Source organism: Apus apus, chromosome 5, assembly GCF_020740795.1.
Source record: "Apus apus isolate bApuApu2 chromosome 5, bApuApu2.pri.cur, whole genome shotgun sequence".
In the NCBI taxonomy this organism is placed as follows: Eukaryota; Metazoa; Chordata; class Aves; order Apodiformes; family Apodidae; genus Apus; species Apus apus.
Window position 1 is genome coordinate 10,291,824 of NC_067286.1, and position 25,743 is coordinate 10,317,566.

The 25,743-nt window shown below is 38.8% G+C and overlaps 1 protein-coding gene across 5 annotated transcripts in view; it reads left to right on the top strand.

The window, feature by feature from the left end:
- The window catches only part of GALNT18 (polypeptide N-acetylgalactosaminyltransferase 18), a 225,616-nt gene that overhangs the window by 134,834 nt on the left and 65,039 nt on the right, over window positions 1–25,743 (top strand). For all 5 annotated transcript variants that reach the window (XM_051621793.1, XM_051621794.1, XM_051621796.1 and 2 more), the window contains 3 exons: window positions 20,893–21,076; window positions 21,940–22,137; window positions 24,567–24,681. In XM_051621793.1, the coding sequence (XP_051477753.1) occupies window positions 20,893–21,076; window positions 21,940–22,137; window positions 24,567–24,681 (497 nt within the window). The remainder of the gene's footprint in view (window positions 1–20,892; window positions 21,077–21,939; window positions 22,138–24,566; window positions 24,682–25,743) is intronic.

The following is a 25,743-nucleotide window of genomic DNA, read 5'->3' on the forward strand; positions in this document are numbered from 1 at the left end:
TTCATCTAGACTGTCCCTTTGCTTCAGCAATTATATCTCCCAGAATTGAAGAGCGGCAGAAAACAATGAAGTTACAGGAAATCTCAATGGTCTGCTAAGAAGAGCATTGTTACATGTGGACATAGATGGCTTTCCAGGAGAATGACCAAATAGACCATAGGAACAGAAGTGTGTCAAATTAAATAAGATAATTTGTGCTGTAGTTTCTTCCTACAAGCTTGAAAAGAGCAGTTGTTATGCCGTGATAAAGCAGTAACTTTACAGGTTGCCTGGTATTCAGTTGACCCTGAAATTAAGTGGTATTTTATGCAACTCTGTCTCAACTTTTACTAATCCAATCTTCTCTTGACTTCACATACAAAATCTGAGTAACTGGCACTATTATTGTACAGCCCAGTAGGTGCTTTGGAAAGTGTTTGATGGCAGGAGATATTGTTAGTTCATATCCTTAAAAATACATTGAGCATGTGAAGTACTCTGTGTTTCTCTCTTAGATGGTCCTACAACAGCCAGGAATACTCTACAAAGCCTCAGGCATCATGCAGGCATGAACACTTCAGCAGAAAACAGATCAGTAAATCCAGTTTAAGGCAGTCAAAATTACCATTTTACTGCATACTGTAGAATTGGATTTTCTGTTGATTTTGCAGATGTACATTCATAGTCCCTGAGGTGAGAATGGTACAGTAATTGCAGTGTTCAAACTTCAGTCACAAAAAGGCCTTTTTAAGTTGTGGTGTCCTGCATTTCTCAAAATGATGCTAGGATTAATCTAGGCATGGTATCAAATCTAAAGAACCAGATTATATACATGAAACATCTTAGCTGAAAATTATTCTGAAAAATGGAAAGGGAAAAAGAGTATATTCCCTTACTTAAAATATTTTGGGGGGTTTTTTACCTTTTTTTTTCTTTGTCTATAGGAAGAGCTATTTTACCCTTTGTTTATGTCAGCACTACACCTTTGCCAAGTGTCTACAGCTTTTATGTTTTGTTTTTAGTTTAAGGGCTGATCTTGAAAGGCATTGACTGTCTCCTAGGATTTCCTTTTTCAAACAAGTTTCAGTCTAGAGGCTGTTACCATAAAATGGAGGAAATACAGTCCTTCAGATATGTTAAGTCATTATAGAAGCTCACGTATCCCACCTCCTCAAATTATAAGCAGTTTATCATTAAAGAAGAGTTGTCTTCCCAAACGGATGTTACTGGAACCTCCTTGATCCTGTCAGTTCTTATCAGAAGTTTCAGCTCATTGGAGCTCTTATCTGATTTAATTGTCTATGGAGACAAACAGGAAGATAAATGCAAAACTAATCCTCAGGCACTTTCAGAGATTTGTAATTCTGACTGCATTCTCAGCATAGATTAACCATGTCCAGTATTTGTTCTTTTTAACACTTTTTTAATAAGGCACCAAAATTGGGAGGTCAGGGGTGTTTTAAAATATCTAAGAAGAAGAACCTCAGGGGAGGTAAGTTAATAAAATGGTCTGTTAAACTAACCTTCATTTTGTGGCCCTAAACTATGAACACTGAGAAAGATGACTTTGTTACAGTAAAATGGAAAAAAAGGGTCTCATCAGCTTTCCTTATAATGGAATGTACCATAGAAAAATATGCCTATTGTATGTGAATATATCTAGCTGAGTTTAATCAACTGTGGATTACTGTACAATAGTTCAATCAACTTTAGGTCAGGAAGAAAGCAAGTAGAGAGATTATTTTCTAAAACTGCAAAAGAAGATGTATGTGCAATAGTTCTTTTGACTTCCTGGCATTAGATTACCAAAGGAGCATTAAAAACAGCAGTGTGTGATTTATCTCTCACACAGGATCTTATGTTCTGAGACTTAGCCCTGATATATGATAAAACATGCTGCACAAAATGCATTATTGTTTATGGTGCTGCACAGTGCTGTAGACACCCCTTGGTTCAGAGATCATATATGGTATTTTCTAGAAAAATGCCATGCTCTCTCAGTGAACTGTCCTCTGCTACACTACTGCTCTGGCTGACTCTCCTCTTTTTATTAAAGCAGTAATGGGGGCGATTAATTTAATGTAGAACAATTATCACTGAAGTTTTACCAGGTATAACCTGAGTTAGCAAATCTGTATGCTGAAGATGGATTTTATTTCAAATAGGTTTCAGTTTACGCTCAGAAACTTATAATCGCAGCAGGTTACTTTGGTTATCAGAGAGAAGTTTTCTACTAGCTTAACTTTCCCTACCTACCTGTCTCCAGTTGAACTAGGTATTGATTCTGGCAATTTTTTAATGTTCCTATCAGTGTGAAAATTGCTTTTCTGTCTGTGCCGTATGTACCCATTACAGTAGAAATTCCTATTATTTAAGTTACTGGCTGTGATAGGGGAAAAGTATTTTCCCTGCTTTTGTATTATATTTTTAGAGTTTAATAGTATTTTCAGTATCATGTAGTTACCTCAGTGATGAGTTATCTTTTCAGTAGTTTCCTGACTAAAAAAGGAACCATAAAAATGTAACTAAGTATAAAATATGTTCCTATTTTTAAAGGGATTATTTTAGAAATGACAGAGCATTATTCGTGAGTTCTGGATAATTTGTTTGAAGATATTGTTGAAATTGAGGGGTAAACTCTGAATTATCCTGTTAACAGCAGAACTCTTGTTGACATAAGCTTCAGCCCAAGGGCTCAGTAGCATCCCAAAGGGGCTTGACTAGTGACAGCTGAGAAATACACAAATTACAGAGAATAAATAGCCAGTTTTGAAGGGAGTGTTGAACAGATTCTTGGCCTGGCACTTCATCATTTCCGAAAATTACACTTTACGTATTGTATTGTACATTAGTCCTGAGAATACCTGCATAGCTACCTAATAGGTCTGTGTTTCTTTGGTAGGATGAGGTCCCACCTAAGCTCTGCCTAGTATTCTTTTGGAAAAAAATGACTAAGATTTCTCTGTAAATATTCTGCAACATGTATTTTAATACAGTTGTGATTCCAACTGTTCATCTCCCCCAGGAGATAAAAATTTACATTGTTTCTGTGGGTGAACTCACTAGTAAGTAGGTGCACAGGATTATTATGCAGGACATGCCTCCAGAGCAAAAGGACCAGGAGTGCTAGGGGGTGGATCTACACTGTGCACACTGCTTGGAACAGGTGAGCCTTTCCAGGGCAGGGAGGAGTGCTGCGGCCATGCAGGGTATTCCTTCCTTTCTCCCTAGAAAATAAATGCCTCTTCAACATGTGCCAAATCACAGTTCTCCTGAAGGTGGCTTGAAGAACTATACTGCTTGCTCAGGTCTGTCCCTGGAGTCAGGTTCCAGGCTTCTCAATATGTTTATTTGGCATTTCTGTTAGTAAACTCGTTTGTTATTGTGTTGTTCCTTGCACAGATGCAAAAATGGGAACCCATCTGCTCAAGACAATCTCACTTAAAATTAATCCTCTTTTGACAAGCATCTAACCCTTTTAACTGTCCTGTTTGATTCATTAGGGACTGAAAACTCTGTCACCCTAATCATAAAGCCTAACTAATTGCTCACAGCCAGTTGTGTATAGTTACAATAGATTGCAGGCTTGATTTAATTGCGTGATTTATATTATTTTGTGGAATACAAAACAGTGAGGTACCCCTTGGTTAAGGTGCTATTTAGCAGTTGGATTTATAATGGATCCCATCCTCCTTAATGCCATTACATTCAATGAGGATACTTACATTATATGGTGCCATAAGTCAGGAATAGGAGCATCTATGTCTTGGCTTCCATAAACATAGTGCTATTTACCACAGGTATACACATGAAATAAAAAAATCCAAGGAACTGTAAGTACTGTGGTAACTGCCTGGAATATTTATTAGACAACCTGCAGATTCTTGTCACCCTATTCCTTTTAACATAATTTATAGGAATTGAAATAACATTTTTTTAATGTGAAAGGAAAACTAAAGAAAATCACAAAACAGCTGTAGACATTTCATCTGAGGTGGTAGATAATTTTCATTCTTAGTCAGCTGATTTTAGTAGATTTTGAGTTTTATGGACTGTAAAATACTTTCCCTGAATCAATTATGTCTGTGGTGTGATTTGATTTTTTTTTTTCCTGGCTTAACTTTCAAGTCTTAAATTAGTTTTTTCTCATTTTATTGAAATCAATTGTTTTATATCTTAACATCTTCCCTGTATTTCTTCTGCAGTTCAGTATTTGAAGTGCTTTTTCTCAAAGTAGTTCATTGCTTTTTCTGGTTGTGTCCAAGTGATTTGGCAGTGAGCAAATTTGGACAGTTTTTCCATGTTCTATGTAAAAGCTGTTTTTTTAAATGTTACTGATGACTGTGAAGTGTTTAGAGCCAGCTGTCTGTCTTGCCAAATTGTTAAAGTTATCATCCCCCCGCAGGCTGCTGGTTCAGTATTCCTCGTGGGAGGATACTACATTTTCCAGTGAACTTCTGTTCAAAAAAAGATTTTCCAGCTTGCTGATGGGAGAGACTGCCATTCCATCTGTCATTCCATTTCCTCCATCAAAGGATGATCCTGAAACACCACCTTTAAAAACAAACTTGCTACAGTGAATTTTCCATGTGAAATATGTTAATATTTATGAATGTTTGAAGGGCCTTGGTTGTTCCTCTTAGTCTTCACATTTATGAGGAAAAAATATTATCATCTGTGGAGAGTTTTGGAAATACTTTTAGGTCTTTTGTTGCCATCCTTTAGTTTTATGGCTCATGGTTCTTGTAGGTAGTTAGTCTGAAGCATGTTATTTTTATGATTTCACACACAAATATCTAGATTTGATCACTGTTGGTTTGGGGTATTGTGATTTTTAGCTGTGCCAGAGAACAAACTAATGTGTACTGTTAATACACGTGTGCTGTATGCTTCATTTCATCCATTTATAGAGCATGGGACAATATTTGCTGAGTAAAACTAAAAAGAGATGAGATGAACTTCTGTCAGAATTTCTTTCTATGCAAGAAAAAGGACCAGATGATCTCTCAATGTCCATTCAGTGCTGCAGTCTTTAATTTTTTGTTTGTCAAACTACATTTGGTTTTCCAACAGAAGAGCTCGAAGGTGCAGTTTATAAATACTCAATGGTTAGTCAGCACATGGATTTTGAGGGCAAGGATTTAATATTCTAAGAAACCTATTACAGTTTCTGACAGTCATAAAAATATCTCAAGAACAGTTCATTCTGTTGAAGGGAAGGTGGAAGAGTTGCAACCAGTAGTAGAAAGTTCTCTCTTTATTTGGTGGATTTATTTTTATTCTGCTACAAATAATTTCTGACCTCAAGAATTTGTCATGTTTAGACAAGTGGGAAAAATTAGATCCTCTGAAAGCCCTAACAGTTCTGTGAATGTTCCTGTGCCAGTAGGCAGAACTAGAGAGATCTTTAGTATCTCTCATGTTGTAATATTCAAAAGAGTTGATAAATACTGTGTCCACATATTCTTCTGGGATGTGCTCTTAAACAGAGATCTGTGAAGGAAAAGCAATCTGGCTCTGCCATCCTTTTGAAATCTATATGGAGAATATACTTTAAAAGGTTCACAGCTTGTTTTTTGCATAGCAGCCTATGTTGCATAAGATCACGATATTCTTCACATTAATGCTTTCTCATTTATCATCTGCAAACAAGTAATTGAAAGTTGAATTTCTTTAGTAAACTTGCTGTTGGAAGACTTGTGGTACACAACAAGAAGTTGTAAAAGTACCTTCACTTCAACAATTAAAAGGATAGTGCTTCACAGGAATGTTTCATGACTGAAGTGTTGTTACTATTAAAAACACAGATTGAAAGGGAAAGGTTAGTAGTATTTTAAGAATGACACATTGGCACGAAAAACTAAAATGATACTGTCCTTGTCAAGGAAATGGACCTGAGACAGCTGTGCATGAGCCAGCTCAGGTGGATTTATACCACCTCAGGGTCTGTTTAAGTAGGGGCACCTGCAGGGTGTGACCAGCCACAAGCGTGAACATGCTTGGTTGCTTCTGGGCTGGACAGCTGCAGTGTGAGGTAGGTAGGGGTGGCATATAAGGGAGTTGCAACTAATTCAAAGTACTGCAGCATGTTTCCTCCACCACAGACCCGTTATACTGTACATAGCAGCTTGTCCTACTCTCTGCATGAACTTCATTTAACGACTTTAAGTGGACTTAAGGTCTCAGCCTTTATCTGTAAGGTGTGCTAAACGCCCGGGGTCCAGGATCGCTAAATATTTATTCGGTGTTCCAGGCAGAAGACAATAGCTGACAGGTCCCTTCCTCTGGCGTTACTGAGCTCTCTGATCTTCCAAGTGAAATGCAGTCAAAACTGGTAGGATGAACTTGCCTGTGAATTATTGCTATTACAAATGTTACTGTTCCCTTCTTAAGCTGGAAAGACCACTTCTTTGTCATTTCCACCTTAAACATTAACCAGCTACAGACTCTTCTCCCAGTCCTGTACTGTAGGCTGTCTTGCGAGTAAATCAGTCATGCTGCTCCCAGAGCTGGAGGCAGTGGTACATCTGCACAACGCTCTGTGTGCAGACACAGCAGATCGTTAGGGCTAGCCCTGGTGGCTGTGTGTGCTCTGAGCTGCACAGTATCTCTGTGTCCTTGGATGCCTTGGTGCCCTTTCCTTGTAAGACAGAGACTTTACTTGCTGAATGGTAAGACCCAGTTGTGTACTTGATAATACTATGCTAGTGGATATTTTAGGCTTTCAAACAGAGGGGTTTTAACGGTGATTGGTCATGTACTAGTGAAATGCAAAGTGGCTACAAAGAGAAAGAAATTACTGGATTCTAGTGAAGTGAATAGTGAAGAACCTATCAGAGGTATGCCCTGGTACTGCTGCTGATTTTGTTCAGTACACTGTAAACCAAAGGGATCAATGAGTTCCAAAACTAAAATAGCAGAAGGGTGGAGAAAAATAAGGATATACATGTCATGTGTAGATACATCCAAGAGGAAACAGAGACAGACCTCATCCAATTTTACAATTGCTTGATGTCAGCTAATTTCAGAAGGGTTTGCGAGTGCTGGTGTATGTTAAATACGAAGTCTGTTTCACATCATTAGGGAAGGATAGTCTTGATGAGAGCAAAAGGATGGGGAATATTTTCATTAGGGAATGATCACAGTGGAAGCAGTGGTCACATGGGCTGGTATTGGAAGGATGCACAGGACAGATTTGGTGGGAGATGAGGAGTAAAAATTTACATTAGTGGAGTATTTCAGAACCTGTGTTCAAGGTGGCTGATGACAAGGTAGCAACATCTTATTTCCAAACTGTAACTAACCAATTCATGCAGCTCTGGCACACACCAATACCTTTCAAAAGTGGTGTTGCATGACTGTCTTCCCTGAGAGTATGCTTCCCCAATGCTTATCTAGACATCCCTTTGTTTAAGAGTGGTATGTATTTGGGGATAACTTGTACCAAGGCCTCTAATTAATGGCTTTTGATGTAACTGTAAAGAAGGATCTTAGATTAGAAGATAATTGCTAGTCCCTCTCTTTGTTAAGATAAGAATATATATGTTCTTTGCTTTCTACCTGAAGGGATTAAACAAAGACAAATCTTTGTTAGGGTTCAATACAAAGAAACTTTTTCTGAAGCATGAATGCAGCACAGCAATTTTAATTAGTTTTCACAAATGCTTTGAATTAACACCCACACTGTTTACTTTTGAGCTGTGGAGAATTTTCACTCACATAGCAAATAAATAAAAAAAAGAAAATGTGAAGTAAGTTTTCATGATCAGCTTAACAAAAAACACTGAGAATAACTTCTTGTCAGTTGGTCATTTTAGGTCTCAGAAGGTTATTTGCTTTTGCTGTGTAGTAGGTTTGGGATTTTTTTGTTCTTCTGAATGGTCTAACAGAGGAAGAAAAACAACTGAGTTTTTGAAAGAGATGTTATGAAACTTACTAGCTGTTTGTGTTTTGATTGTTTTAATCACTGTGGTTTGTCTGTGATGAAAGACCAGAACACTGATTAATCTCCAGTTTGCAGTATGTGAACTGTGACCACTTGTTGTTTACCTCTTTGAGCAGTTTGTCTCTGTTTATGACATTATGACATTTTTATTTTTCTGGTTTGAGTTCCCTAATTGGAATTGCAGCATGTGGTTCAGGTTTTCATTCTTCATGTAAATGGCACATGGAACTCTGGTAGGAAACCTTGCAAGTTCCTTTGACAGCAGCTTTGCCAGTAGCTCTTCTGATAAACATACAAACCTCTTTAAGTGGAAGTATTGTACAGAGTGCAAGTGGTCAATGACTTCACAAAGGTGGGCAAAGATTTGAATTACATGAAATTAGCTGTAACTATACTCCAACTTTAGAAAGCAGATGTGTTGTCATGTAGACTTATTTTGTGCTTTATAGATTGAAGTAGCAGCTAGCTAGTGCTAGTAGGGTGGTGAACATCAGGGGCATCCTTTGGTTTGGCCAGATTTAATGTAACCTGTTGGTTCATGTTGTGGAAGAAGTCTTGGGATCAAGGCAGAGTCCAAAACATCCATGTTATCTTGATCTACCTTGCCTTTTCTCAATGTGGCACAGTGGCTATAATTGTAGTCTCCTGTGTTGGTGACAGGAGTGAGGACCTGGGAAATGCATCAGTCTGGCTGTTTGACGTGCCTATGTATTTATTAGTCTGATTTATAAAGCATCCCAGAAGTTTTATGTTACATGGCAGTTTGTTGATGCTACTTAACTCTTTCCAACATGGGTAGCATGTTCGTGTTTCCTTTGTAGAGTATAATTTACATCTTTGTAATTGTAACAGGGCAGACTTAGAAAGGGGGGTGATGTGCGGCCCTTGAAGATGGAAGAGTCACATGCTTGGAGGAGCTTTTTGCTATGCAGCTTTCTGAGGCCCATGTCTGAGATCTGGAAATCTGGAAAGATTGCCAAAATTTCTATGTAATAATGATAATTATCTTAAAGATTTGGATATTGTAACACTGAGTTTACTACCTTCTGGAGCAATCTCCTCCTGCAACATAATAATAAGAAAATAGCTATATAATAACCCTCTAAGGTTAACTAAGATGAATGCCATACAGGAAAAAGAGATCATTACCCAGTCTGAAGTTGTCAAGTGGTTTTCAATAAAACATATTGCAATATGCAGACAACGTAGACATTTAATGCTCATAGTCAGAGATAATTTAATAGTGGAATTCCATTATGAAATTTAGCTCCACAAGAGGCATTATTTTGAAATGCTAAAAGGCTTAAATCTGAGAATTGAGAGAGTAACTACTCTGAAAAATGTGCATATACTGCAAATCAAATTGCAGGTCTTTGCAAGTCAGAATTCAGTCCAAGGAAATTAGCGTGTACCTGTGCAAAATTGGTATTCACAATGAAAGATCAAACAGTATCCTGGCAGAATTGGATAAGGAGGTGAAGTTATGTAATAAACACAGCCTAGTAGGTTGAGGGTGCTGTAGACCACATCAGGGCTAAGTGAGATACAGAGAGTACTTTGTGCCAGCAGACCTTCATAAAAAGGTCTCATGGAAAAGACTAAAATTCATAAGCAGCATTTTATATACATGTCAGGATTCAGAAGTATAATGTATATAAGAAATGATTTTTTTGTTGTTGTTGTAAGCTCTTAATGAAGAAGACATTTGAAATGTATTGCATTTATTGAGAAAAATGAAGGTATCTGAAAAATGTGATAGAGGAGGGCCTGCATGCAAACGCCTGTATGCATGGTTTTCCACATGAACATTAAGTTTGAAACATCCTCAGTTGTACTTTCTGAGCAGTGGCTGATGGGTTCTGAGGGTGTCTCTGCTTTGACCTCAGGTATTAAAGCATTGCTTTAGAAGGTGAATTTTGAAGAAAAGAGCTAAAATTAAGTCACAACAGATATAATAAATCATACTAAAATTAATGTAATCTTGATCAGAACACAAATTACGAACAAAGCTGTTGTAAAATATCCAAATACTTGTAACAGAAATTGTAATCAAAGAATGTTCTTCAGAACTCATTTGCCTAATACTCGGTGGCAAAAATGTAAGTTAGATGCTCTTTAAACTTTTTTTTCAAGTTAAGTCACTGTCTTACCCTATGGAAATATTCTTTAGTGGGATCTCCTAAGATCTAAATAATTTCAGTGCCCAGTTTATGCTTTCGATTTCAGCCCATCTTCTGTGACAGCTAGCATCTGTGCTCAGCAGTGTTGGGTGTTGTGTCCAGAGAGAGGATTTCTACCTACTGAATCCCAGGCAGCAGGTCCAGAAGTGCTCTACATTTCCTTGAGGCTTTCTCAGCTAGTGCCAACCCAGCTCTGCTTTTGCTGACAACATGAGAACTTGAACTGGTAGCCCACCCTGCTACCTGTGGTCTGGAGCAGATACTGTCCTTCCCTGGAAACTCCAGCCATCTGCAGTATAAAGCAGAAAGCTGGAGCAGTCCACTCACCTGAGCCTCCAGCTGCTCCCTCGAGTGTCATTTTGCTGGTGTCAGTGGATTTTTGTCAGATCTCAACACAGTGAAAAGAGGCTTTTGCTGCTTAGAATGTCAAAAAATATTTACACCAGTGCGGATTGTTACTGGGGGGCAGAAAAGACTAGTGTGTGTTCCTCTGTGTGCATGTTTTATTCAGCAAGGCTTCCATCCTGCTGGGAGGCATATTAATATCCATATTAACATACTTTATTTTTAAAATAACATACTCCAAATTAAGCAGAATTTAACCAAATCTTTCCCTGACTTCTAGTTACAATGCTGTTCCTATACTGTGAATTAAAAAGGCATTATGAGTTTTAGTTTCAAGGTACTGACTGGGTTATTTTAATGTCTTGCCTTTTTTTTTAAAAAAAAAAGCAGAACCATAAATGTTGTTGCTAGAGCCCCTCACATGTTTCTGATGCAAAAAGGCAAGGCATGAACAGCAATTGTAATGTAACAATTAAAATTCAATTTAAATGTAATGTAAAAATTAAAAACCAAACCTCTCCACCAGCTAAAAAAAATGTACCATGGAAGGTGGTGGGTTTTTTGTTTGTTTTTTACTTAACTGCAGTTGAATTTGTAGAGTGAGATCTCAAAAGGAGAAACAGTGTTATTGCTGTCCTGACCCTCAAGGATGCTTCTCACAGTATCAGGTTTGGCATGTGTACCTACTGTCTTGCTCCCAAGGAAGTAATTCTATGCAATGAGTGTAAAATCAGATTCTAATTTCTGATATAGTTTTAATAAAAAACAGTTTGGAATGCAAGGCAAACTCCTATTTATTATAACCAAAAGCTGTATTTTAATGCTCCCTGGCACTCATTTAAATAAATCTTTAGTAGTGAATGTTATTAATGACCTACTGTGCATTTGGGCTTGAATTTCAGAGGTCCCTTCCAACCAGAAGTATTCTGTTTACTTTCTGTTTCCCCTTCCTTTTGAAGCCCTGTCCTCAACTTCTTTGCTCTTAGAGTGAGGTTTGATCCAGAGAGGAATATAATAAAATCTTTTCCATATGTTTCTAACTGCGTATTTGCATATTCCGTTTTTATTGTAACTTATGTGACTGATTTCTTCTGAATCCACTCCAGAAATAATGTAGTTACACTTGGACTGTTGTCTTTTAATTGGCAGTTTCCTTTTCCTTATGAATCTGTCATCATAACATGAAGTGCCATGCTGTTTCTTGGAGTTAGGATTATTTTTCAAGTTTATAGTAGAGCAAGTGACTTGCTGTGTGTTATGGTTATAGAAACACAGAGTATTTCTAATGTGCTCTTCAGATTGTATTTTTCTAGATTTATACAGTCTGCTCTGGCATTGTTCAGACATTTAGTTTCTTTTTCTGAATAGTGATTTTTCTGTTCCATACACATCCAAGAAATAAATAAAAATTAAATAGTGTATACTGGGGGGGGGGGGGGGGGGGGAACCACTGAGATTACAAAACAGCTACTACCCAGCTGGGACTCGAATCCATTTCTCAGGCACTTCTCTTTAACATTTAAAGGTCATTTTACAAATGAATCCAGGAACACCAAGAGCTGAAATTATGAGCTCAGAATTTTGGCAGTGGTTATTTCAGCAGTGTCAACTCTAATGCATGGTCTTGGTGCTTGTGTACTTCTCACTTTATGGCCTCTTTCTAAAATTACTGTATCCAAATAAACATCAGAAATCCTTCTTGCATCCAATGCAATATGAATATCAGATTCCAGTGACAGTGCTTGTTCCTGATCAGATTTAACCATTGTTGTGATCACATTGTTGTGGCCATAACATACCCAGTAACAGTCCCTAAATGGGAACCATTCATAAACAGTAAACCAGAGTGGAACAGTGTTCCTGCTGAGATTAATTCATGCATCCAGCAATCAGAAAGTTGAGGAGAATAATTAAGATTATATAATTTCAGGTCTCTGTTTAAAGGTATTTTTCAGCTTTAAACACCTAGGTGTTGCCATGAAGAGATACATAGCAGCCTCTGTACCTCTGCTTTGTTATTTGTAAGGCAGTTGGTAACTACTGGCAGTGCCTGGAAAGTCCCTGTTCTTTTAGCTTGTGTTTACTTGTTCGCTGGTGCAAGCACACACATGCCCAGCTGGCTTTTATTGCCAGTTGGGAACTTTCTAATTTGGGAATTTTGTAATCTAAGAAAACACAGTGTTTGTTGGGGTTTTTTGTTTGTTTTGATTTTTTTATGAGTCCTGCTCTGCTGCATACACTTAAATTAAAGGAATTAAATTCAAAGGAATATTCACCTGAGAGCAGATGTATTTTATTTTCTGCTCTTCATGTTAACACCTTTAGTAAGCTTTTCTGTGTGTTCAGAGGTAAGCATATGTCTCTCCCATTGTTAGGGGAATGGAAGAGCTCTGTTTAATTCCTTTGTGCACTGCATTTCTGTTGACATTGACAAGAGCTCTGGATGTTGCTGCCTCAATCCTGACCCAGTGATGTGGATGAGCTCTTGCATCTGCACAGGTTTCTATGGGCACTGTATAGGCCATGTCTCAAAATGCAGAATCACAGCCTCAGGGAAATCATGCAGTCTTAATGTGCTGCCCTGGGATTTGGGAGACCCAGGGTCTATTCCTCCCCTGCTGCAACTTCTGGTGTGATCTTGTAGATTCATCTTGCATCTCAGTTTATCTCTATCTTGCAAAGTGTTGCGAGAGACCGTACGACAGAAATTGAGTACTGTCTTTGAATAGTACTCAGTAAGTAATGTAATAAAAGGGATATAGAAGGGATTTACAGGCCTTTTTATAAAGACATTACTACAAGACAATAGTATTAACAAAAAATAACAGATGTATTGTTTCTTCCTCCTGTATCCCCCTCCTCTGTAACATGGTGTTCAGCTGCCACACTTCTGAAAGATTATTTTAATTGTCCTTCCCATACTATTAGGATTTATTAAGATGCAGCCATATTTCTAGGTAGGACTTAATGATCTGGAGGGTGGTATTGCACTTTCATGGCTGGGATTGGAACTATGCATCATTTTGAAAAAAAACAAAATGAACCCTAGTAGTTTACATGTCTATTAGATTGCTCAAGGAATAGCAGCTTGTACAGATCTCTTCTGCAAAGCCTGCTTTGTGTTGGGAGGTGTGCTAGTTTATTGATTACTGTTTTGAAGTGGAATTATTTACTAACTAGTGCATGGTTCTCATGCAGTGAGATTTCCAGGACATTACAATCAGCAAGAGGATTCAGTGAAGTGTCTGCCTGAGCTCTTTCCATGCATAGACATGTTTGTGAGAAGACCTGAGAAGGGATCAAAGCAGCCCCCATCAAATGTGTGCTTCCCACTCTTCTGTACTAGATTCTCCTGAGCAACTGAGAGAGTGTTTATGTGTAGGGGCTGAGGGGTAATGTATTTTTATTTCTGCTTTTATTGTGGGAGAGGGGTGCTGTTCAAGTGAAGAAATCTTTGGCTTGCAGTCCAAGGTGTGAGCTGGAATGAATTGTCGTAGGCCTTATCTTAATAGACCTGGGGAGGTTTGACAGCATCTGAGACTTTGGATTGCTGAATGCAAAGGTTGTAACTGTGAAAGTTCATTACACTGTCTGGCATCACATGTAGATAGTTTGAACTTCTGAGATTAGATTATTCATCTCTGCCAACAATACAAGTTAGGTGTAGTATATGGAGGGAGAGGACTGTACTGGTTTTTGGTTTTGAGGTCTGTCCAAATCAGTTCCTTGCATCACATTGGTAATTTTGCTCAGGTGGTTTATCACCAGATAACGTGAGGTTATTAAATATTGTGCACAGCAGGTCCTAGTTATCTGTGTGGTTTTGCCCTCTGTTGCAAACATTCTATATACACGTGTATTACAAATGACGTATATCTGGTTACAAGTATTCTCCATTTGGAAGTATCTGCTTCTGCTACAGAGATGAGAGGTGGTCACTTAAGCATGAAAGATAAGGGGCCAGAGGAAAGACAAATAAATATTACGAAGCACTGAGCTGTATACAGAATGAGGGACTTAATCCAATGTACAAGGCTATTAGATAAATAGCAGCAAAGTTTTTCTTACATGCCTAGCTGCTACCATGAATTCAAGTTACTACATTAATTCAGGTTGTGTGCCTACAGAGTGACTGAGAGGGAAGAAAGCTTTGTTGGTTTGCAGTTTTTTTGCAGCAAACCTGGTATAACAGGCTTTTTTTATTTGCCAAAAAGAAAGTTAGCTGTTAACACATTCTGGTGTTTTAAAGGCTATGAAATTGTTATTGGAAGAGTGGAGAAGCAGTTCTTCCTGTTCCTAAGACTTTGGGTGACAAATAATAAAGAAAATGGAAAAAGCTGTGGGTTAAAATTAATTGGTTTGTGCAAAGACTCTCTTTTTTGCCAATTTACTTGCATTTCATGCAGAAGCAAGATGCACCTGATGAGGTGCTCCTGGTATGGCAGTAGATCTCATGGTGCACTGACTTGTGCTTTGCCAGCTGGATCCTTTGCCTTGGTGCAAGGCAACAGATCCCATTCTGACCCACTGCACAGAATGTTCAGGAAAGCCCTGGGATCCTTCCCAGCAGCAAACTGACCAGTGGTCTCTTGGCTCCCAGACACGCAGTAGCCCTGCTATTTGCCTACAGCTGCTGTAATGATTTGCCTTTAAGTGTTCTTTATGACCCAAGAAGATATCCAATGTGGTTCTGTTGTGGGGACAGGAGTGTGTCTTATAGACAGTTCAATGAACACGCAAAGCTAGAAGATAAAATAATGAATTGGCAGGATTTTGCCTATTTCATATAATGTGTCAATCCACAGTTTCTGGCACAGGAAGACATTTGTTACTTTAAACCCCATTCTGTATTGAGGAATAATTTCTTTCCCTTCACAGTAAAAGAAGCCACGTTTGTGCAAAGTGCTAAGGTAAAAAAGGGACTAGCTAATTCCTAGGCCTTTGACATGGAAATAAATTTTTCGCTAAAGGTAAAAGAAGAAGGCTTTCAGAGATGGGAGTAACATCCAACGTGAATTCTGCAGCACCAAAGGCAACAGGGACTTTTAGGCTTTAGAAAAAGCATAAAGTTATGAGAGAGCTTTTATTTATTTATTTATTTATTTATTTATTTATTGGTTGAGCTCTGTTGGCAAACTTACAGCTAAGAAGAGTTTTAAAAAGTTAGTAAAATGCATCCGTCTCAGCAAAGCATGAGTGTCAGACTTTACAAATGTAATTGTTTCAAGAAATGCAAGATCCAATTTAAGCACGCAGAATGGGAGTACATTAAAGTGTGGAAGTTACCAAAAGTGGGGCTTAATTGACTGTTCTTCAGGCTACTACTCTGTGAATGTGAGGCAGTGATTTATTATTTATTACAACACTGTATCAATAACTTTAACATTTTAAGTTTGGGGCCAGATCCACAGCTGCTGTAGGACACTGGAGTTAGGGCCTAAGGCATTGTACATCAACGAGCATCTAGCCTGATAGCTTCCGAGTTTAGGGATGGTAGAGGCATATAAAACATAGGCTACTTGCATGCATCTGGATGAAGAGTGTGATCTGTTGATGGTTTTCTTTCTGATAAACTACCTGGGGCATATGTAAGAAATATTTTCCATATTTTATGGCCCTCCACAACCCCCCTGCATTGGAAGAGGAGGCAGGACTGAGGTCCAGGTTGCCCCTCTGGGCTTGGATTGGCCACTCTTACAAACCAAGCAAGCTGCAGTATTGCAAGGAGAGCAGTTGCATTGCCAGGGCCTCTCTCAAGGCCAAATCCTGAAAGGAAAATGGCTTGTCAAGAGATTTTCATGGACTAAATAATCTCTTCACATGCAATCTCTGTAGCTGTGGGATGGCTGATGTCTTCTGACTCTGTGTGCTCCCTGCCTCCATCCTGCCGAGCTTCTGCCCCTTCATAAGAAGGCAAAGGTGCATGAATTTTTTATTTCTGCTTTGTTGTGCTGAACAAGGAAACTTCACAAACAAAATCTTTGTGGATTTATTAAAAGCAAACAAATAACCTCTTAGAACTATTAGAACTTAATTATGTTAATATTAAACATAATTATGCCACATTAATCATTTATGTTTTCTACATTCATGAGGAGAGTTGTGCTGTGCTCTCCAGACATCTGTACTATACAGAGACAGGTGGTAGAGTGCAACATTTCCAAGCGTCAGCTTGGCACCATTTTCCCATTCCTTGTATGGCTGCTCTTTCTCTCCAATTGCAAATTCTCATTCAGCTTAGTCAAACTGAGTACTTATTTGAGAGTCTGTGCTGAAAGGCAAATACATCTATCTTTACAAGCCTGTTTGTTTCCATAATTAGAAACCAAATCAACAGTGTATTGAAGATGACACATTTGCTCCTTCCCTTTCTTCTCTCTGTGATGGCATAAAGCTGTGAAGCACAGTAATTAACGAAAAAGACTGTTTATTATTCAGGCAGTGTATCTCAAGTGGAAAAAACCAGCATGGGCTAAAAACATTGCTGAAGACCTTCAGTGTCATCCCAAAGCACGTGATCAGTTTTAGGGCGAGGGTCCCGTCCTTCAGTCCCGTTGGGCAGAGTACTCTAAAAGCGTCAAAGACAATTGAACTTGCATTTCTCATGTAAAACTCAGGAAAATGTGAAATGTATGAAGAAACCCAACTTAAGTGTCCTGCTAGGACATCTTCAATGTTCTTCCCCAAATAGTGACTTTTTAAGCTTCATTTATACGTCTGTTGTGTCCTGTGGCTGAGTGAAAAGGATAGTTTGGGTTTTTTTTTAGTAGTCTTATCTTTTACTTCTGGGAGAGTCTGCCTAATAGGTTTTGTAAGACAGGGTGCACATAATGCTCTGCTCAGCTCTCTGCCTTTGCAAAGCAAGGCTAATCTGTTTTAAATAACAAAGGCCAGAAAATGCCTAACTGCAAAATATTTCTTTGTCTCCTGTGGACCTGCTACAGAGTAAGTCTCTGCTTGTGGGCCGGTATTGAAGATTAGGTAAAATGCAGCACTTTCTTCTGCCCCTGGGGTCTGATACTGAAATCCAGGGAAAGATTCCTCTGTGCTGCCTGACCACGGGTAAGTTTGCAAGGTTCCCCTGAGTCTCTTTCAGCCCACTTCATTTGCACAAAGCTGCAGTGTAACCAGAAAATTAGAAGTAGGTACTGCCTAGGAAATGTCACAGCTGTAATGTGCAGCTGAAGTCATGCAGGTCGCAAGCCAAGATTTGAGTTCTGTTCCATTTTCACCTATTTCTGTCTTACACCTAGCTATGAAAAAGGTTTTGTGTTTACTGAAGCCTATAAAGTCAGTCAACAGTACAAAAAGTGTATGACAGTAGTGAGAATAGCCCACTTGCTAAAAATGAAGGTTATTGAGAGAACAAGGCTTCCATTGAGGGTACCGATTTTCAAGTCCTTGATTAGAACCTGCTTTCCTTTTATATTTTTTTATACTCAGTGGTGATGCTGCACTGTTGTGGGAAATAAAGCTTCCTGGTATCACTAAGCTATGAACAGACACACTGATAACAAAGCTTTGCTCTTCATGTTCTGATATTGACTGTCCACAATGTTGGGAACATTTTGGGAAGAGAGAACTGTTTTGCACTATTTTTAGGTGGGCACTATTTCAGTAAAGTGAATGTCTTTTGAATTTAAAGTGCGATTAGCTAGTTGTTGGTTGGGTAGTTTTTGTGCTTGCTACAAGTCTGTGTATTGGGGATGCACAATAAGAACGTGTGGCTTTGTGCAAGCATGATAAGAAAGCTTTTTTTACTTTATAAAGGAAAAAAACCCATGTTGATAAATATGCAGCAAATCTAATACAAGGTAGAATAGTGCTCTGTGCTATGGGTTTTGATGCTTTATATTGTTTATTCAAGGTGATACAGTAATAAATAAACTGACAACATAATATGGAAAATTCTAGGAATATGTGTCCATTCCTAAAATAAAGCTGCAGTTTAAATACTCCTGCTTCCATGCAGAGAGTTCATTTGCGCAAAGGTAAAGCAACTCTCCACTGGGACAGCTGTACATGAATTGGCAGATGGGACACCATCCTGCACCCCTCCTCCCTGCTGCACAGTGCCACAGTGCTGGTCCTCCCTGCAGCAGGACAGCTGCCTGCTCTCCAGCTTCCCAAGCAAAATCTCCCTGTAGTTCTCCCCACCCACCTTCCATCCCACCTGAGCGGTAGCTGGCCATGCTTAAACTGGCCAAAATGGCAAGGATTGTATGACAAAATGGCAGGTTATCCCACCAGACATTGCCCAGATGTCTGGCTTCTCCTCCACACCTCCTGTACCACTCACCCCCCTGCTTGCCTGCCTGCCCCCTTCTTCTCCCCCCAGTGCAATGTGTTCTGCAGGCAGGGCAGGAGCGAGCTTGCTGGCTGTCCCCAGTCTGCCTCCTGCAAGAGACCGCTCAGTGCCAGGCACTCGGGGCTCCCTGCTGCACTGTGCAGAGCCTCCCAGATGTCCAAGGGCTTTGTGGAGCTCCATGTGCATGGGAGAACTGTGCTGAACAGCAGGGAGGGCCAGCAGGGCTGTGCCGCATGGCGGGGAGAAGCGCTGTGTCACCGGGCCACAGGAAGGGGTGGCACAGCACTGTGCCATCCAATGATCTGTGTACAGTTGTCCCAGTGGACAGCTGGTGGTGCAGAAACGTCCGGTGGAGAGGTGGCAGTGGGTGGTTGGTGGTGGACAGTTGTCTTAGACCCACCTCAGAGTTTTTACAAAAAGGAGTGAATTTAAGGAGTCTTTGTGCTTGTCTGTCTTGCACTTTCCTCTATATGCTCAGAGAAGTGATCCACTAGCATCATATGGGTTGTAACGGTCTCTGGGTTAGAGGATCCCTTATGGAACAGGACTGCCAAGGGAAGTGGTGGAGGCACCGTCCCTGGATGTGTTCAGGAAAAGGCTGGATGTGGCACTTAGTGCCATGGTCTAGCTGATGTGGTGGTGTTAGGTCATAGGCTGCACTTGATGATCTTAAAGGTCTTTTCCAGCCTTGGTGGTAGTGATTCTGTGATCTGTTCCTCTTTGTCAGTCTAAGAGAGGATACTCACCTTGTTTCCAAGGATAGACATTCAACATGGCTAATAAAGTCAGCTTGCTTTGAATTTTCCATTGCATTAACCATTCTAATGTGCATGTTGTCCAGATCTGTTTCAGGTGACCAGTTCCTAGAGTGGTTGGCTTATCATGTTGAGAAGCTACCTGGGCACAGGGCAGAAATGTGCCCTTGTAATTTTGCTGTGAGCAAATTGCATCTCTAATGCCAGCAAACAGAGAAAAAAAAGGTTAGGTGGGTTAGGTTTAAAAGAAAAGCCTGTTGTATTTTATTGGGAAGCAATTTGAGCCAACCAACATGACAGAAGCTGTACTCCCTCCCTCACTGCTGACTATACTCCTTCCTCTGCGACCCCCCCTCAGCTCAGTGTCCCAGAGCACTAGGTACTGACCAGATAAAGAAATCTGCTGTTCTCTAGTGCTTAAAGTCAAAGAGATTGAAAGGAAGAAGTAAATGTGGTGATCCCATTTTGCAGATGGGGAGTTGATTATGAAGAAGTTAAGTGACTTGCTAGGCAGCACTGAGCTTTACACGCAGATTTGTTGATACCCAGTGTAACATCATAACCACAGGAGCATTATTTTGCATCACAACAAAGATATTTCTGGATTTGTGGAGAGATTTGGAAGAAAGGGAACTTACTACCAACAGAATTCTGAATAGTACCAAACATAAATAGAACATAGCAATTCTAAAAATAAACAGTAGTGAACAGTGTTTTCAGTTAATAATAGTAGTGATCAGCCTGTTTCAGCTCTGTGTATGGTATTTCCTTGTGCAGTGGTCTTTAAATGACAGATACAATAGCTGTTGATTAAAAGCTATCATTGTTTAATTAGGGATAATTCTCTTCCAGTACTTCTACTGGTGTTTGTTCTGCTGAGAAAAGAGCGGAAGCCATGGAACTTTTTAGTAGAGATAGAAAAGATTTGTCAAAGTTTAGAAAGAAAAATGGAAAAAGGATAAATAAATAATTTTATTCTTACTTTTTTTCTTGAAATATTGTTAAAGAAAGTTCATGGACAATACTTATGCATATTTTTCTGGAAAGATAAGATAGTTATCATGTTTGTTGCTACAGTAACATAATACGCGCTTAAGTAGCTGTGGTACTTTGAGTGCTTTATTCTGTGGTATGTTTATGTTAAAAAGTGACAGTCATATAGGCTAAGTAGTTACGCCTGAAATTTTTTATTACTATGTAATTTATGGTCCTTATGCTTTTTGTTTTCTTCCTTTTAGACTTTACTATTTGAGAATTCTTACTGGTTAAATCAAAAGAGAATATTTCCATATGTTAAGTCTTGTTTTGCTGAAAGAACAGGTTTTTACATGTTGTCGAGCTGGTATGTCTTGTTAACATCCAGTTCTTTCCTTTCCACAGAAGAACTCAAGGAGAAACTCCAGAAGTATGTTGATGAAGTGAATGCCCACAAGCCTGGTTTCATCAAGGTTGTCCGACACAGCAAGCAAGAGGGGCTGATTCGATCTCGAGTTAGTGGCTGGAGAGTAGCCACAGCACCCGTAGTCGCCCTCTTTGATGCCCATGTAGAATTCAGTGTGGGATGGTATGTATCTCCTTGACTTTCTCTCAACAAGGGATCTTTTCCAAGCGCTGTTCATAAATGATTGAATGGTTTTCTCTTGCATATGGAGGGTAAATTAGCCCTCTGATCTTTTAAATGAAGCTTCAGACATCAGAATTCATTAATTCAAACAAGAATCATGGGCTCAAGCATGAAAAACATATTTGTGCAGTGTAACATAGTCTAGATCCACTTTTATAGTGTGAGTTATCTGCTGGTCTAATTACAGTGTATTTAAACTATATTGGAAAACTGCACAATAAAACTTCATCTGATAATGTAGCCCTTTGCCCATGGGGTAATTTTATCTTATTTTAATTAAAAATGTTATGTTTCTTTTATGTTCTACAGTGTAAACAAAGAAGTGTCCTTTTGGCATTGAGGTTGCTGCTTTGTGCAAAAGTAGCATATAAAAAAAACCCATGTATTTTAACTTGTTCAGTTTGGATTTAATATTTCTGTTGCTTCTTGAGTAAAAAAGATGGTAAAAAGGCAGGAGCTTCTGTCCCTAAGACAGATGTATTTTCAACTCTGATCTTGATGTCCTTGATAATATTGAGAGCCTGAAGTTACTGTTATTTTGTAGCAAAGGGTGTAAATGGTCTGTGATAATGCAGATACTGATTTCTTCCATTCACCAGCTAATACCAAAGTTAATAATAGGGCATCCTACATAAAATATTGCAGTGTGTTATTCTGAGGCAGATCCTGCTCTGTCAAAACTATCTCAGCAAAGGAAGCTCTGAATGGGTAACAGAGATAGACTTTGCCCTTCCTGAAATAAGCCTCAGTTTCCATCAGTGCTCTGCTATTTAGTGTTAACATCTTTTATTTTCTTTTTGTAGGGCTGAACCAGTGCTCACTAGGATAAAAGAAGACAGGAAAAGAGTAATTTCTCCTTCATTTGATAACATCAAGTATGATAATTTTGAAATAGAGGAGTATCCCCTCTCAGCACAGGGGTTTGACTGGGAGCTGTGGTGCCGATATCTGAACCCTCCTAAGTCATGGTGGAAACTGGAGAACACAACTGCTCCTATAAGGTAACATGCGACCTAGATTAGTCTAATCTAAGTATCACAGGTGGTGAGTGGTTTTAGCTATGTAATAGGTTCTGATGACTGTAATGTTAGATTAGTTAAATGTCCCTGAGCTGTCATCTTCAGCTTTCATCCTTTACCCCTACACAGTTGTGAAGAAAACTTTGGTTTTCAGTAGATCTTTTAAAATATGTGTTTCCCTGTTATTAGCATGGGGCAAAACACACAGCCAGAGTGAAACGGTAGGTTTGAATGCTCAGCCACACAGCTTTCTCCAAATGTCTTGCCTGCTTATTTAGTGGTAATGGGCCAGAAATAGAATTTTCTTTACATAAACAGAACTGCTTTGACAAATGTGTTCTTTATAATACTGTCCCATAGCTTCACAGCTGTGTTATGTCCTAGGAGTTAGTGCTAGTCCACTGATGGTATGTGAGCAAAGACTGTGTTAGGTCCTGGTCCTGTGCTTCGTAATCATATCTAGGGTATTGTTAGGCTGCTACAGAGTCGTATCCTTGTCTCCAGGAGAGGAGAAGATGTCTGAATCTGCTCAGCAGCACTGCTGAGATTCCAGGCCTTTCTGCTGGCTTTCTTCTGACCTCTAAGGAGGTCACTGGTACCTGTACTCTAGCTTCCTGCAGAAAGAAAGTGTGAACACTGTTTTCATTAGCTGTGAAGTGGAATCTTAAACAGCAGTGGCAGAGTGAGGGGGTCATCACTACCAGTCAGGTTCCATGCATTCAGTATAAGGAGTATCTTTCATCCAGGAATTCTGTCTCTTCAAGCAGACAGCTCTTTTCAAGACTTGTCAGCTTAGATACTCTCAGCTGCACTGACCCACATGCTGGTCATTAAAACAGGACTCAGAATTGAAAAGTAGGAGATAAAAATTCACAGCTTTGCCACAGACATGTAAAAAAGTGTGGTAATTTCCACATCATTAGAAGTGGTTCCCAGTGTTAATGAACCCTATTAACATTATGAAAATGCTTTGAATTATTCTGCTAAGTACTAGAGAGGCAAACCTTCCATCTTAATTATGGTAACTTTTAAAATTAAAAATATTTAAACTCAGATTAAATCTATTTTTCTATTCTACCCCAAAACTCTGTTCCATGTGAGGATTGTGGAGTGAATGTCCTTCAGGAATATTGGAGGTTGAGGTTAATTCCCTAGCCCTTTTATTCAGTGCAGTACACTATATGCTTGCGCTGTATAATTAAAACAAACCAAAAAAGAAGGCACATGTATTGATTGGTGGCTTCTATTATGCTTCCAATATGCTTCTAGAATTATAACAAAGGAGAGCAAGTAGTCTGAAAAATACTTTAAAAAGAACACCAAAACCAAGAGTACTTTGTCATAAAAGAAGCATATTTTTTGAACTGACGTTAACTGTCATTTTCTTCATTAATAAAGAAATCAGAAACAGTCTTTTCTTTTTATAAAGTGGCTAGTATAGCATTTCAAGGTAAAGACATAAATAATAGAATTGTTTCATTTCAATAGAATTGTACAATTTGTTATTAAGACATTCTGTAATCTGTTTGAAAGCAGATGTCTACAGTTATTGCAGCTTGATGTAAATGCAGGATGGTTTCCCCTGTACTGCTAATTACTAGTTGCTAATACCAACCGAAAAGACATTTTTATTTCTTGCCACTGTGGATTATAAGGTAGGAGAAAAATAAAAAGGCTAAATTGCTCTGTATTCTCCTCCACTGCGTCTCATAAAGGTTAAATTGTACTCTCTGTGCCTGAACTCTTACCTTCTTAATATTGGCTCTGCATAGTAAAAGTTGTCTAATTCAGGTCATGACATAGATAGAGCTCAATGATTGAGTAAAGATATGTGACTTGTTCAAATTTGGCTCACGACAATAGACTAGTGTTACAGTATGCTGGTAAGGGCAGACATACCTTGTTTCTGTATTGCAAAACCTGACCTCAAAGTTCCTGTTCAAAAAATAATCTCTTCTTTATATAAGCTTCCAGACACAAGTTTTCTTAGCTGTAGATGAACATAGTTTCTGGCTGAACATGAAAAACTGTGCATCACTGGATATCCTTGCTAATTATCACAGACAAGAAACCTGAGGACTTAGCAGGGACAGAAACTAGAATGGCTGCTTTCTCAGAAATGAATTTGCAGCTCCTGGATCTGGTGTTGTTAGCACTGACATCCTGCCTGTTCTGGTGAATGTGTATGTCCAGTCATTTTGAATCTTTTTTCCTTCAATAATGCTCATTTCCGTAGAGAATCAAGAGCATTAGAAGACAAAGCCGGATAAATCTGTTTGAGAAACTCCTTCCTAAGCATCTGTCTTGATGTGCCATTTGACCCAGCAATTATAAATATAATCTATTTCTGAATAATAAGCTTGTTCATACGCTGCCTGCTAAGTTTGATTGCTGCTGTTTTATTTTTCCAGAAGTCCTGCATTGATCGGATGCTTCATAGTAGATAGAGAATATTTCCAAGAGATTGGCTTACTGGATGAAGGCATGGAAGTGTATGGAGGAGAGAACGTGGAGCTTGGAATCAGGGTAAGCAACATGATCAACCAGCATTGGTGTCTTAAATTTACAATACAGCTTGCTTCTTATTGCAGGGCTAAAAACCAATTAAAAATGTGTGAATGTTTCCGTGTAAAGGAGATCCACAGTTCCATAATAGTGTCAATTATTTTATTTGAAGATGGGAGGGGTGGGGAAAGAGCAAAAGGTCCTATATCTTTTTAAAGAACTTATGTAGAACAAGGATAGAAGTACAGAGTTTGGTATTATTCTTTCATTCAAGTAACAATGCTAGAATTCTGCAGAGATGATACCTAGAACTCCCTGCTTACCTGTGATCCCAGACTCAGTAAGAAGGATAGTTTATCACAGGTGTAATGGGAAAATTCTCTCTAGATTACTTGGTTATACAAATTAGAACTAAACTGGAATATACAGGCATTTATGCTGCCTCTCCGCTGGAATGGAATTAAGCTATTCAAAGAGTCCGTAAGTGCTCGTATTTTCTTCTTCCATCATGCACTCTTCATCTGTTTATTGCATGCAGTATTGTATCTGATTTGTGTACTTCTTTCTGTATCCCTTCACAGCTAAATACTGTTCTGAAAATACGGTGCCGTTCTGTTTGAGGATCTTTCAGGTTTTTGATACAAGAGAAATTCTTTGATAGATGGTAATGAAAGATGGCATGATGCGTGTTAGAAACTTAAATACTGAACTCTGCTATGAAACGTAACTGAAAGTTTGTATTTTGTACTTTCTAGTTGTCAGAATAAAGGATACTGTTCTACAATAGCAAAAAAAAAAAAAATTAAAAAATATAGAATGCTTTGCTGAAACTGTGCGAGAACAAAAAAGTCATTTTTACTTCTGGGTTCCTGAAATTATTTTTCTCCCACCTGTCAGAGAAGTTTTATTGCACCAAGATTGAAGCATAGATCCCCTCTCAGTTATACTAGAGCACAGTTTTAAGGAAAGAGTGAGAAATGCAAGATTGCTGCTTTTAATAACTCCATTCTTCTCACTGTGAGGGCCAAAGAAATGACTTCTGTTCCTGAAACTTGATTTTTCAGCTCAGGCTTGCGAGGAGTT